Source organism: Coregonus clupeaformis, chromosome 35 (genome assembly GCF_020615455.1).
Source record: "Coregonus clupeaformis isolate EN_2021a chromosome 35, ASM2061545v1, whole genome shotgun sequence".
Lineage (NCBI taxonomy): Eukaryota > Metazoa > Chordata > Actinopteri > Salmoniformes > Salmonidae > Coregonus > Coregonus clupeaformis.
The window spans coordinates 42,656,122-42,670,666 of record NC_059226.1 but is presented as its reverse complement, the minus strand read 5'-3'; the positions used below and the strand labels follow the sequence as shown (position 1 = coordinate 42,670,666).

At 48.2% G+C, this 14,545-nt stretch overlaps 1 protein-coding gene across 1 annotated transcript in view; it reads right to left on the bottom strand.

The window, feature by feature from the left end:
• The window catches only part of kcnq1.1 (potassium voltage-gated channel, KQT-like subfamily, member 1.1), a 39,723-nt gene that overhangs the window by 2,839 nt on the left and 22,339 nt on the right, over positions 1–14,545 (bottom strand). Inside the window, exons 12-17 of the mRNA XM_045211129.1 lie at positions 14,409–14,465; positions 14,085–14,202; positions 8,738–8,813; positions 6,802–6,896; positions 6,154–6,200; positions 4,563–4,624 (exon numbers count right to left, since the gene is read on the bottom strand). Of these exons, the coding sequence (XP_045067064.1) occupies positions 4,563–4,624; positions 6,154–6,200; positions 6,802–6,896; positions 8,738–8,813; positions 14,085–14,202; positions 14,409–14,465 (455 nt within the window). The remainder of the gene's footprint in view (positions 1–4,562; positions 4,625–6,153; positions 6,201–6,801; positions 6,897–8,737; positions 8,814–14,084; positions 14,203–14,408; positions 14,466–14,545) is intronic.

The following is a 14,545-nucleotide window of genomic DNA, read 5'->3' as shown; positions in this document are numbered from 1 at the left end:
AGAAGCAATGGGGTCCGTCCAATCGATCAGCTTCTCAGTTCCCAGTCGGGTCGGGTGGTGGACCAGAACACGTCGATCATTCTCCACCACAATGGATTAGTGGAGAGGTCCTCTCTCCCGATTCTGAACCCATGCAAGTGGGGCGGCACGGGTTAACCAAGGAGGAGCGTCAACATAGACGTAAGACCAACTGCTGCCTCTACTGTGGTAGCTCGGGACATTACATCTCCACTTGTTCCCGGCGGTCGTCAAACTGCCCGGCTCGCTAAAGTTGGGAGGACTTTTAGCGAGCCAGTTTCAACCTCTCAGTACCTCTGTCAGACCCCCGTTTCCGGGCTACCCTTGTGAACAGGAATCAGAGCTTAGCGCTTAACGCCTTTTATCGATTCAGGTGCCGATCGAAGCTTTCTTGATGCCGAGTTGGTGGAACAGCTGGGGCTTTCCAAGGAGCAATTGCCGGAAGCCATTGAAGCGACCACTCTGAACGGCAGTAGTCTGGCGACGTATCACGATGAGGACTGAACCGTTAAGATGCGGTTGTCGGGGAATCATTCTGAGATGATTTCATTCTTCATTCTGCCGTCTTCCCATGTTCCTCTGGTCCTTGGATACCCCTGGCTGAAGGAACCCACGACGTCCTCGATTGGGTGACGGGCAAGGTAACGAGTTGGAGCCTTGATTGTCATGCTAACTGTCTCAAGACTGCCTGCCCCCATTCGGTTCCCAGTCAGGTGATTGAGGCTAAACCCCCAGATTTGTCCCTGGTTCCCGAGACATATCACGATTTTGGGGAAGTTTTCAGTAAGCAGAAGGCTCTGTCACTCCCTCCCCACCGACCATATGATTGTGCCATCAACCTGGTCCCTGGAGCTGTCTACCCCAAGGGAAGGTTATACAGTATCTCCCGACCTGAACGTGAGGCGTTGGAGACCTACATCAAGGAGTCCCTAGCTGCTGGTCTCGTTCGTCCTCGTCATCACCCCTGGGGGCAGGATTCTTCTTTGTGGGTAAGAAGGATGGCTCTCTTGACCGGCCATTATTGTTATCGGGGTTGAATGACATCACGGTCAAGAACAAGTATCCCCTGCCCTTGATGAGTTCTGCCTTCGACTCCTTACAGGGTGCTACGGTGTTCAAAACCATGCTAGACCTACGCAATGCGTATCACCTGGTCCCGGATCAGAGAGGGGGACGAGTGGTTGACGGGTTTCAATACACCGATGGGTCACCGGTCTCGGGTGATGCCGTTTGAACTGACCAATGCTCCAGCGGTATTCCAAAGTATGGTGAACGACGTCCTGAGAGATATGATCGGTCTCTTTGTGTTTGTTTACCTGGATGACATTCTGATCTTCTCGAAGGAACCTTCCGACCACGTCCAGCATGTCCGGCAGGTTCTGCAGCGATTGTTGGAGAATCGCCTGTTTGTGAAGGCCGAGAAGTCGGAGTTTCACGCCCACACGACATCCTTTCTCGGGTACATCATCTCCAGGGGAGAGATTAGGATGGACCAGGAGAAGGTTAGAGCGGTTCTGGAATGGGCCCAGCCCGGTACGAGATTGCAGCTCCAGAGATTTTTGGGGTTTGCGAATTTCTACCGCAGATTCATCCGGGATTACAGCCGTGTGGCCGCTCCGTTAACTGCCTTGACTTCCAGCATCAGGACCTTCAAGTGGAATCCGGAGGCGGATCGAGCGTTTCTGGATTTGAAGAGGCGATTCACCAACGCACCGATTCTCTCTCAACCGGACACGGCCCGTCAGTTCGTCGTTGAAGTGGGACGCGTCTGATGTGGGAGTTAGCGCCATCCTGTCGCCGCGATGCTCCACGGACAGTAAACTCCATCCCTGCGCCTACTACTCTCGTCGCCTCGCCTGCGGAGAGGAATTACGATGTGGGTAACCGGGAGCTTCTCGCGGTGAAACTTGCCTTGGAGGAGTGGCGCCACTGGTTGGAGGGGCGGAGCAACCGTTATTGTCTGGACTGACCACAAGAATCTTGCTTACGTGCAATCGGCTAAACGTCTCAACTCCCCGTCAGGCCAGGTGGGCGTTGTTTTTCGGACGATTCAAGTTTGCCCTGACTTCCGACCTGGATCTAAGAACGGCAAGGCGGACGCCTTGTCCCGGATGTTCTCCGAGACGGAGGAGAGTGGGTCAACACGAGACAATCCTCCCCCGAACTGCGTCGTGGGAGCAGTTATGTGGAGGATTGAGGAGGAGGTGCTGGCGCGCCGACTCAGCCCGGTCCCGTAACGGTCCACCCGGTCGGTTGTTTGTGCCTGAGTCGGTTCGTCCTGCTGTCCTCAAATGGTCCCACGCCAGCAAGATGGCTTGTCACCCTGGCGTGGCTCGGACAATGGCGTTTCTTCGCGCAGACGTTTTTGGTGGCCTGCGATGGCCGAGGATACTCGGGGTTTTGTTGCTGCCTGTCCAGTGTGTGCGCAGAATAAGAGTACCAATCGCCGGCCCAGCTCTGGACTACTTCACCCCCCTTCCTATTCCCCGGCGACCATGGTCGCATCTGGCCCTGGACTTCGTCACGGGGTTGCCCGCTTCTGAGGGGAACACGGTCGTTCTGACTATCGTGGACAGATTCAGCAAGTTCGCCCCACTTTGTGCCAATTGCCAAGCTTCCCTCTGCCTCGGAGACGTCCGAGATCCTGGTTAGGGAGGTTTTCAGGGTCCACGGTTTGCCCAGTGATATCGTTTCCCGACCGTGGCCCTCAGTTTACCTCTGCTGTCTGGAAGTCCTTCTGTTTGGCCATTGGAGCTACTGTCAGTCTCACATCTGGTTTTCACCCCCAATCCAATGGTCAGGCGGAGAGAGCCAACCAGAAGATGGAATCAACGCTCACGCTGTCGGTCTCTTCCACACCCCCACCTGGGTCTCTCAGTTGCCTTGGGTTGAGTATGCCCACAATACTCTTCCTACATCTGCCACTGGGATGTCTCCTTCCAGTGCCTGTATGGCTACCAACCTCCCCTGTTTCCTTCTCAGGAGAAGGAGCTCTCAGTGCCTTCTGTTCAGGCCCATATTCGGCGTTGCCACCGGACCTGGCATCGGGCCAGAAAGGCACTCCTTAGAGTTTCGGACCGGTATCAGCTCCAGGCGAATCTTGCCGATTCCCGCTCCCACCTTACCACGGTCGGAGATAGGGGTTTGGTGTGGCCACGCGGATCTTCCGTTACGGACTGAGTCTAGGAAGTTGTTACCGAAGTTCATTGGTCCGTTTGTGGTGGAGAAGGTGATCAATCCAGTGGCGGTTCGACTCAAACTACCGAGGACGCTCAGAGTCCATCCCACCTTTCATGTCTCCTGCCTCAAGCCTGTCTTCCTCAGTCCTCTGTTGCCTCCTCCGCCTCCTCCTCCTCCTCCTCGGATGATCGGAGGTGGTCCCCTCCACGATGCGTCGCATCATGGATTCCAGACGGCGGGGCCGGGGTTCCAGTATCTCGTGGACTGGGAGGGTATGCCCGAAGAGAGGAGTTGGATTCGGCGCGAGCGGTCCTAGATGCAGACCTCATCAGTGACTTCTACCGCCTCCATCCTGGCCGGGAGTCCGCCCGGTGGCGTTTCCGGAGGGGGTACTGTGACGATCCCGGCGGTCTGAGTCGGGTCCTGTCTGGTGACTAGTGTTCCTGCTCGTAATCTCCAGTTTCCCGAGGGTTCGGGAACGCTCCGGGAGGCACTCTGGTTTTCCGCACCTGCATCCCATCAGCAATCTGCACACCTGGTCCTGATCATCACCCTTCTTAGGCTCTGTGCCCAACATCCAGTTCCTGCCGGATCGTTAGCCATGAACAGTATGTTTGTTAGCGTATCAGTCTCTGAGCCAGTAGTGTTAGTTTTGTTGTTTTGCACCTTTTTGACTTGCTGTGTACTGACCTCCGTTTTGTTCTGTCTGCATTCTCTCACCCGAACCTTCACCCAACCTCTGCCTGATTTTGGGCACCGACCACTGCACTGCACCTCAACAACCCATCCACGCCACCCGCTCTGTTCCCTGGATTATTCAGCCTCACTCGGAATCTAGTAATAAACACTCACCTTTGTATCTACGTACCTTGTCCTGGTCTGCTTCTGGGTTCTGGCTTAGTTAACCGTGACAATTTTATTGTCTGTTTTGGCGGAAAATGGAAATGTTTATTCTAATGTTCTCATTATCCGTATTTCTTCAGGCAAATCACCAAATCCTTTTCATCTTGGGAAAACAAACCAAGCCATTATCATCACTCATTAAATGATCAAAATAGTTTTAATGAAAGCCAAAACCAATAGAAAACTTGAAAGGTGTCAACTCCTTCTATTTTGGGATATCATTAGGGGACTGATTGTGTCGGTGTAGAGTGAATTGGCACAAAATGGCTGCCGTGTGTCACTGAGTTGGGTGCTTAACATTGGCGGTGGGGTAAGGTGGCACAAAATGGAGGGCTTTGAAATCTGGTAAAGGCACAATAGAAATTGAATGGACATGTCTTCTGACTCTATAGTGACACCTGTTGATGAGTATCCATACTCTGTTCATCGAGCAGAGGGCGTAACATGGTATAACATCCTACCTTGTCCTCCATCCTGTTGAGTCTGGAGCCGATGGTGTTGGTGCCTTTGTCTTTGGCTTTGTCTTTGGCCCCAGGAGCATCATGGTCCAAGTCATAGAGCAGCGAAACAAGAAGACGTAACAAGAAACAACATGAGATGTAAGATGCTGTAAGTTACAGTAGAGATATAGCACAATGTGTCCAGCACCTCTACGATGCTGTAAGTTATAGAGATATAGCACAATGTGTCCAGCCCCTCTAAGATGCTGTACGTTATAGAGATATAGCACACTGTGTCCAGCCCCTCTAAGATGCTGTAAGTTACAGTAGAGATATAGCACACTGTGTCCAGCCCCTCTAAGATGCTGTAAGTTATAGAGATATAGCACACTGTGTCCAGCCCCTCTAAGATGCTGTAAGTTACAGTAGAGATATAGCACACTGTGTCCAGCCCCTCTAAGATGCTGTAAGTTATAGAGATATAGCACACTGTGTCCAGCCCCTCTAAGATGCTGTAAGTTATAGAGATATAGCACACTGTGTCCAGCCCCTCTAAGATGCTGTAAGTTACATAGAGATATAGCACACTGTGTCCAGCCCCTCTAAGATGCTGTAAGTTATAGAGATATAGCACACTGTGTCCAGCCCCTCTAAGATGCTGTAAGTTATAGAGATATAGCACAATGTGTCCAGCCCCTCTAAGATGCTGTAAGTTATAGAGATATAGCACACTGTGTCCAGCCCCTCTAAGATGCTGTAAGTTATAGAGATATAGCACACTGTGTCCAGCCCCTCTAAGATGCTGTAAGTTATAGAGATATAGCACACTGTGTCCAGCCCCTCTAAGATGCTGTAAGTTACAGTAGAGATATAGCACACTGTGTCCAGCCCCTCTAAGATGTTGTAAGTTATAGAGATATAGCACACTGTGTCCAGCCCCTCTAAGATGCTGTAAGTTACAGTAGAGATATAGCACACTGTGTCCAGCCCCTCTTAGATGCTGTAAGTTACAGTAGAGATATAGCACACTGTGTCCAGCCCCTCTAAGATGCTGTAAGTTATAGAGATATAGCACACTGTGTCCAGCCCCTCTAAGATGCTGTAAGTTATAGAGATATAGCACACTGTGTCCAGCCCCTCTAAGATGCTGTAAGTTACAGTAGAGATATAGCACAATGTGTCCAGCCCCTCTAAGATGCTGTAAATTATAGAGATATAGCACACTGTGTCCAGCCCCCCTAAGATCCTGTAAGTTATAGAGATATAGCACACTGTGTCCAGCCCCTCTAAGATGCTGTAAGTTATAGAGATATAGCACACTGTGTCCAGCCCCTCTAAGATGCTGTAAGTTATAGAGATATAGCACACTGTGTCCAGCCCCTCTAAGATGCTGTAAGTTACAGTAGAGATATAGCACACTGTGTCCAGCCCCTCTAAGATGCTGTAAGTTATAGAGATATAGCACACTGTGTCCAGCCCCTCTAAGATGCTGTAAGTTATAGAGATATAGCACAATGTGTCCAGCCCCTCTAAGATGCTGTAAGTTACAGTAGAGATATAGCACACTGTGTCCAGCCCCTCTACGATGAAATGAACGACTGGAACTGTTTACCTGAGCTAGTCTGGAACAGGGTCGGCTTCCCTAGAGACTGATCCAGTCTAGAGGAGAATTAAAAACATTGAATGCAGTGCATTGGGTTATATACAGGTGCAGTCACATCAGAGATATAGCATGCCGCACTCACCTGGGTCAAATTCTGTGAGAGAAAGGCGGACACAAATAATGTAATTTCCCTGGTGATATTTCAATTTATTGCAGTAAAAAATCAATCTCAGTGGATTTTGACACAGACGAGTGTGGCAAAAAAAAAGACTGCATCGCCACTGGGCAAAAACTGGTTGAATCAATGTTGTTTCCATGTCATTTCAACCCCCAAAAAATCAATGCGATGATGTTGAATCAACGTAGAAAACTAATTGGTTTTGCAAAAAGTCACCAACGTAAGGACATTCGTCTTTTTTTAACCCAACCTTTAACCTAAATCCAATGGCATGGATTTGTCACATTAGTTGACAACTCAACTAAATGTAAATCAAAACTAGACGTTGAACGGACGTCTGTGCCCAGTGGGTCTGTAGTGTGCAAGTCATATGCACTTTTTATCAGTGAGTTAATTGCAATGGATGAGCTAACCCGCATAAAGGCCTTGATATCAATTTCAAATGAATGGGACTCATGAGAGTTTGAGATGCATCCCACCTCCTCTGTAGATCCTTGATGCGCACCATGAGATTCAGGTGTCCTTGGGAATACTGCTCGATCACATCTCGCACATCATAGGGCTTACGCGCTTGCTGCAGAACACACAGTGTTAAAAACTCAAAAAGAACTCAACAGATCAAAAAGCTGCCATCTTGTAAAAGAAGACTTTCTAGCACAGTTTGTGAAAAGAAGTTGGAGTTGGAGACTAGAGAGAATATCTGAAAAGATCTCTATCCGATGTAAGCACATCAAAGACAGTCATACCACTCGCACACAAAATGATTGAAAGCAGTCAAGAGAATACACAGACGCCCCAAAAAGTTACATATCCAGCTTTAAATCTGAGAACTATGACTTAAAACACTTGTTTTGTTAACCCACTTTAAGCTGAGAACTGAGTTAAAACCCTCATGGTGTTAACCCACTTTAATCTGAGAACTATGACTTAAAACCCTCATGGTGTTAACCCACTTTGAGTGTTTTTTCTCAGTCATAAACAGACAATCTATCATTCATGAGCCAGCCACTAGGTGTGTTTGACTGTAGAGTCAATTTCTCTGTTGAGTGCGTGCCGTGCAGTGTGCTAACAGGGTAGAGCAGCGCAGCAGTGGGCCTGTAGCCAGCAGAGTAGACTAGCTACCTCAGCTGAACTCAGGCCTCGACTGACGTGGACTCAGATGAGGGCGTTACTGTACTTCAACACAGCATCACAGTAGATGGTGTTCCAAATATATATATATATGTGTCACCAGATCAAACACCTCTACTTCACACCAAACATAAAGACATTCTGCACACACACACACAGTCACAGTCAGCCCCCCCCAACACACAGAGTCACTCCCCACACACACACAGTCCCCCCCCCCCCCCCACACACACACAGTCACTCCGCCCCCCCTACACAGTCGTCACCCCCCCCCCCCCAAACACACACACGACTGAGAACTCAGTCACACACAGACACCAAGGCAAACACACAACTCTGTCTGAGGGAAGAGTCTCTTCATTGATTGACTCTGTTTGTTTTCGGCTGAGCTCTGCAACACCGCTCAGATAGCCGTGTGAAGCTGCCTGTTTGTCCTGGAGTCCCAGTGTGACTTGATCAAGGCAGCCTGTCTGGAAGGCAAACAGTTACACCAACGTGAGGACAGGCAGACCCGTTAAGATGACGTCAGGACAGGCAGACCCGTTAAGAGGAGGGTAAACAGTCATCAGCGTGACATCATTGTCCCAAGCGCTACCTAGCGCTAGTCTGCGGCTAACAGCCTGCTGCTAAACAGGATATGCTGTGTGTTGACTGCTGAGGGCAACCAGACAGAACCAGGATAGGGGGGTGAGAGAGGAGGGAAGAATGGGGAACGTCTGAATGTATGGAGTGGATTGTAATGGTGTTAGGATAGAGAGGGAAGGAGGAAAGAGCTGAAATAGCAGCAGCCTTTAGACCTGGGTTCAAATACATGTGTATTTGAGTATTTGTTATTTAACTACTTTTTTCTGTGTATTTGAGTATTTGTTATTTAAATACTTTTTTCTGTGTATTTGAGTATTTTCTAATGAACAGCCAAAAACAAGTACTTTTATTTGAGGATTTGGATGGTTATTTGTACGAACCAAATTGTCGACCAAAATGTATTTGAAAGTACTTTCAAATACTTGTTTCAAATACCTTTTTCAAAAGCATGGGTTAAATGCATTTGAGTCAATGAGTTTGTTTTATACTTTCCAAGTGTATTTGCAAATACATTCCAATATTCAACTACTTGCTTTTTCAAATAAAGGTTATCTGAATACTTGTTTTGAAATGTATTTGAAATACCTGAAATAGTATTTGAACCCGGGTGTGGTAGCCTATATCAGAATGTAGGTAGTGCTTTCTGTCAATGCAGTGGATCGATCTGCTGGTCAACAACACTCCTACAAACGTACCCACCTGGAATCTCTTCTTGGCGACAAAGTAACGCATCCGTAGGATCACCTGGATAGCTGCTCTGTGGGTCTCCTGTAGCCTGCGTGAGAGAGATGGCTATGAGTGATAGTTATAGCGTAGTATTCAGAAAGTATTCACAGCCTTTCACTTTTTTCCACATTTTGTTGTGTTACAGCCGGAATTTTAAAATGTAAACAAGACAGTTACCGAGTTTAATGGTTGTGATAGGAGAAAACTGAGGATGGATCAACAACATTGTAGTTACTCCACAATACTAACCTAAATGACAGCGTGAAAAGAAGGAAGCCAGTACAGAACAAAAATATTCATCCTGTTTTCAACAACACACTAAAGTAATACTGCAGACACCAATGACCCACTCAAAACCTCCAGTTGAGAATCCCTGCCCTACAGCATGTGGGTCATTCTGCAGCTGAAGAGTGTCAGGGTGGGTCTGCATAAACGCTGCCTAAATTGAACACCGGCCTCATTTCTTCTGAATAAACAGATTGAGGCAGATTGAGACGGGGCCATTCCCTACAGACTACACTTCCAGCAGAGAGTTTGGGCTGATTATCCCGAGGCTTCTTTATCAGCAATCACTGCCCACTGGGCACAGACAAAAGTGTAACATCTACTTTTGATTTACATTTGGTTGAGTTGTCATTGGATTTAGGTAAACTTTTGGGTGAAAAATACTAAATTCCCTTATGTTGACTTTTTGCAAATCCAATCAGTTTTCCACGTTGATTCAACGTCATCACATAACATTTTTTGTTGTTGAAATTACGTGGAAACAACATTTATTCAACCAGTCAGTAACATACTGTAAATAAAAATAAATATATTGATGAATATACATGTATGTGGCTCAGAAACATTGATGTTTAAGCTCAATTTCTCTGTCATTTGCCTCTGATAAAGTGAATCTGTCTTTGAGTGTCATTGTAAAAACTATGTTCAGAGTAGTGCTTTAACTAAATGGTGGCTGGTCCTGGTACTTAGCATCCATTAGTGGGAACCTGTAGTGTGTCAGATCTCATCACCCTGATAGAACCTGTGTCTGTCAGGCCTCATCACCCTGATAGAACCTGTAGTCTGTCAGGCCTCATCACCCTGATAGAACCTGTGTCTGTCAGGCCTCATCACCCTGATAGAACCTGTAGTCTGTCAGGCCTCATCACCCTGATAGAACCTGTAGTCTGTCAGACCTCATCACCCTGATAGAACCTGTAGTCTGTCAGACCTCATCACCCTGATAGAACCTGTGTCTGTCAGGCCTCATCACCCTGATAGAACCTGTAGTCTGTCAGGCCTCATCACCCTGATAGAACCTGTAGTCTGTCAGACCTCATCACCCTGATAGAACCTGTGTCTGTCAGGCCTCATCACCCTGATAGAACCTGTAGTCTGTCAGACCTCATCACCCTGATAGAACCTGTGTCTGTCAGGCCTCATCACCCTGATAGAACCTGTAGTCTGTCAGGCCTCATCACCCTGATATAACCTGTAGTCTGTCAGGCCTCATCACCCTGATAGAACCTGTAGTCTGTCAGGCCTCATCACCCTGATAGACCCTGTAGTCTGTCAGGCCTCATCACCCTGATATAACCTGTAGTCTGTCAGGCCTCATCACCCTGATATAACCTGTAGTCTGTCAGGCCTCATCACCATGATAGACCCTGTAGTCTGTCAGGCCTCATCACCCTGATAGAACCTGTAGTCTGTCAGGCCTCATCACCCTGATAGAACCTGTAGGGTGTCAGACCTCATCACCCTGATAGAACCTGTAGTCTGTCAGGCCTCATCACCCTGATAGACCCTGTAGTCTGTCAGGCCTCATCACCCTGATAGAACCTGTAGTCTGTCAGGCCTCATCACCCTGATAGAACCTGTGTCTGTCAGGCCTCATCACCCTGATATAACCTGTAGTCTGTCAGGCCTCATCACCCTGATAGAACCTGTAGTCTGTCAGGCCTCATCACCCTGATAGAACCTGTAGTATGTCATGCCTCATCACCCTGATATAACCTGTGTCTGTCAGGCCTCATCACCCTGATAGACCCTGTAGTCTGTCAGACCTCATCACCCTGATATAACCTGTGTCTGTCAGGCCTCATCACCCTGATATAACCTGTAGTCTGTCAGGCCTCATCACCCTGATAGAACCTGTAGTCTGTCAGGCCTCATCACCCTGATAGAACCTGTAGTCTGTCAGGCCTCATCACCCTGATAGAACATGTGTCTGTCAGGCCTCATCACCCTGATAGAACAGTGAGGGAGCCAGCGGCATGCCACTTTGATCTGGGGAGGAGTGAGAAGGGGAACCATAGAGAAAGAGGAATTGAGAGACAGATGGAAAGAGAGTGACTGGGATGGTAACTAATAGTCTATTTCATTGTGTCGTCCCTGCACTCTTGCAGTAGTCTTACCAGCCCTACACAACCAGACACACCAAGCCTAAACCTAGAAGACGATGCATGCACTTTATCCCCTGGCCTAGACAACCAGACACACCAAGCCTAAACCTAGAAGACGATGCATTAACTTTATCCCCTTGCCTAGACAAACACCCATGGATACAATCCCCCCCTCTCTCTAACTCTCTCTCCGTCTCTCCCCCTCTTTCACCGAAGTGACACTTGGGTGATAAGAGGAGAAATGACCTTGGTAGTGTGGTTCTGGGGGTCTGGACTGTGTCTGTCTGTCTGTCTTTCTGTTTGTTTGTTTGTTGGGGACAACAACAAGGAAGGCATATCAAAGGAGCTGAAAGTGACAGGAAAAGGTCATGTAATTACTAGTGTCAACACCCTGGTCTAAACAGCCACTCCCTCTCTCTCTGATCTCAGAGCAGCTGAGACTCTGGCCATCACAATGCTAGATGAGGATCTCTGGCAAGCAATGTTGACTCATCCTACTTTTTTAGGCCAAAAACAACCAAGATGAGTTAACATCTTTGATGATTTGGCACGTTATGAATGTCTGTTGGTGCTTCTCTATCTTCATACTAGTAGCTGCCAATGACCGAGGGGAGTCTTAACTCAACCTACAAACAGCAGCACTATCACAAAATGGCCGCCCTCCCCTGCTAGCATTGTGCTAAAGATCGTGGAGTCATCTTGGCTGTTATCTACCAGGGAACTGTACAGTAGCTGCCTGCCATTCATGACCTCTACAGTGCCCTCCCATGATGGGAAAGAAAGGAGCTACCCACTGCAATCAGGATAAAGATAAACAGGAACAAATTGAAACCTTATCTTGTTGGTGAAAATACAACACATGCAAGAAACATTAAAAGGCCAGTAGGAAGATCTCAAATAACTGCTGTGTCATCTGAGCAAAATCTACCCATAATAAGCCTGCATCTATAGCGACTAGCCAGTAGCCACCCATTGTTGGAGTCACAGGCCCCAATCAACCAATGATATACCTTACTGGTGAAGGATAAATCAGTCTAATATGCATAGAAAGTGAATAGGCATGGACACAGTGGTCCCTGCTTGTTTAAGTAAGGAGCATTGTTTAATGGGGCCTTGCTGGTTTCAAGGGGTTTAGCAGGCAATGGGGCAGAGAGAGGGTCCCAGGTAATGATGCCCCTGCATGCAATAGCCAGCCTGACCCATTACCCCACTGTTTAGTATGGAGCCTTCAGGGACAGGAACTAAGCCCCATTTACACCACTTTTCTCACAGAGGTCTGTATCACAGTGGCTTTCACGATGCCCATGATACACATATTATGTAAGTGTGTGTGTGTGTGTGTGTGTGTGTGTGTGTGTGTGTGTGTGTGTGTGTGTGTGTGTGTGTGTGTGTGCGTGCGTGCGTGCGTGTGTGTGTGTGCGCATGCGTCTTTGTGTCTGTCTGTGTGTGTCCTCAGGGAGCTAAGTCTTCAAGTATCAGACAAAGTTAGTCATCATCAAGAGAGCTCGGTTCACCGTACAACCACTGTTACAGTATCTGAGGCTCAGGCTAGAAATAGAGCACAGACTGAAAGGGAAACAGACTCACTGTGATGATGTCATTATGATGGGACTAATCAGAAAGCAGGGTTATGATGATGTCATTATGATGGGACCAATCAGAAAGTAGGTTTATGATGATGTCATTATGATGGGACCAATCAGAAAGTAGGGTTATGATGATGTCATTATGAAAGGCCCAATCACAGAGCAGGGTTATGACAACGTCATTATGAAGGGACCAATCCGAGAGCAGGGTTATGATGATGTCATTATGTAATTGACTCACTGTGACACGTGGGTGATAGCCCACAGGCTGAAAGGGAAACAGACTCACTGTGACACGTGGGTGATAGACCACAGACTGAAAGGGAAACAGACTCACTGTGACACGTGGGTGATAGACCACAGACTGAAAGGGAAACAGACTCACTGTGACCCGTGGGTGATAGACCACAGACTGAAAGGGAAACAGACTCACTGTGACACGTGGGTGATAGACCACAGACTGAAAGGGAAACAGACTCACTGTGACACGTGGGTGATAGACCACAGACTGAAAGGGAAACAGACTCACTGTGACACGTGGGTGATAGACCACAGACTGAAAGGGAAACAGACTCACTGTGACACGTGGGTGATAGACCACAGACTGAAAGGGAAACAGACTCACTGTGACACGTGGGTGATAGACCACAGACTGAAAGGGAAACAGACTCACTGTGACACGGTGGGGATAGACCACAGACTGAAAGGGAAACAGACTCACTGTGACACGTGGGTGATAGACCACAGACTGAAAGGGAAACAGACTCACTGTGACACGTGGGTGATAGACCACAGACTGAAAGGGAAACAGACTCACTGTGACACGTGGGTGATAGACCACAGACTGAAAGGGAAACAGACTCACTGTGACACGCGGGTGATAGACCACAGACTGAAAGGGAAACAGACTCACTGTGACACGCGGGTGATAGACCACAGACTGAAAGGGAAACAGACTCACTGTGACACGCGGGTGATAGACCACAGACTGAAAGGGAAACAGACTCACTGTGACACGCGGGTGATAGACCACAGACTGAAAGGAAACAGACTCACTGTGACACGTGGGTGATAGACCACAGACTGAAAGGGAAACAGACTCACTGTGACACGTGGGTGATAGACCACAGACTGAAAGGGAAACAGACTCACTGTGACACGCGGGTGATAGACCACAGACTGAAAGGGAAACAGACTCACTGTGACACGTGGGTGATAGACCACAGACTGAAAGGGAAACAGACTCACTGTGACACGTGGGTGATAGACCACAGACTGAAAGGGAAACAGACTCACTGTGACACGTGGGTGATAGACCACAGACTGAAAGGGAAACAGACTCACTGTGACACGTGGGTGACCGGTGTCAGAACACACTGATCCTCCTGGTCCAGGTCCAAGCTGCTGTTCCTCTGGAGGGGACGAAGGGGCTGCACCTCCAACAAACCAGGGCTCTTTTTCACTGCCAACACACACACAGTCCCACGCACGCACGCAGGCAGGCACACACACACACACACACACACACACACACCGCTCAGAATATGCAGAGCCAAAGTGACAGAAGATTTCCCTGTGATCTTATACTGTAATTTCAAAAAATCCATGCAAGCCTTTCTCATTTATCTATTCCTGTAGCGAAAACAAAACAGGTCACTGCTTTGTTACCTGGGAGTGGTGAGCTGAATGTAAGGGAGGAAAGCGAGGTCCAGGACTGCTGGGTATCTGTGAGACCAAGAAGAGGAGGGGAGGGAGGGATGGAGACAGACACACAACAGGATCATGTAGCTAGCAATCTAGTAGCT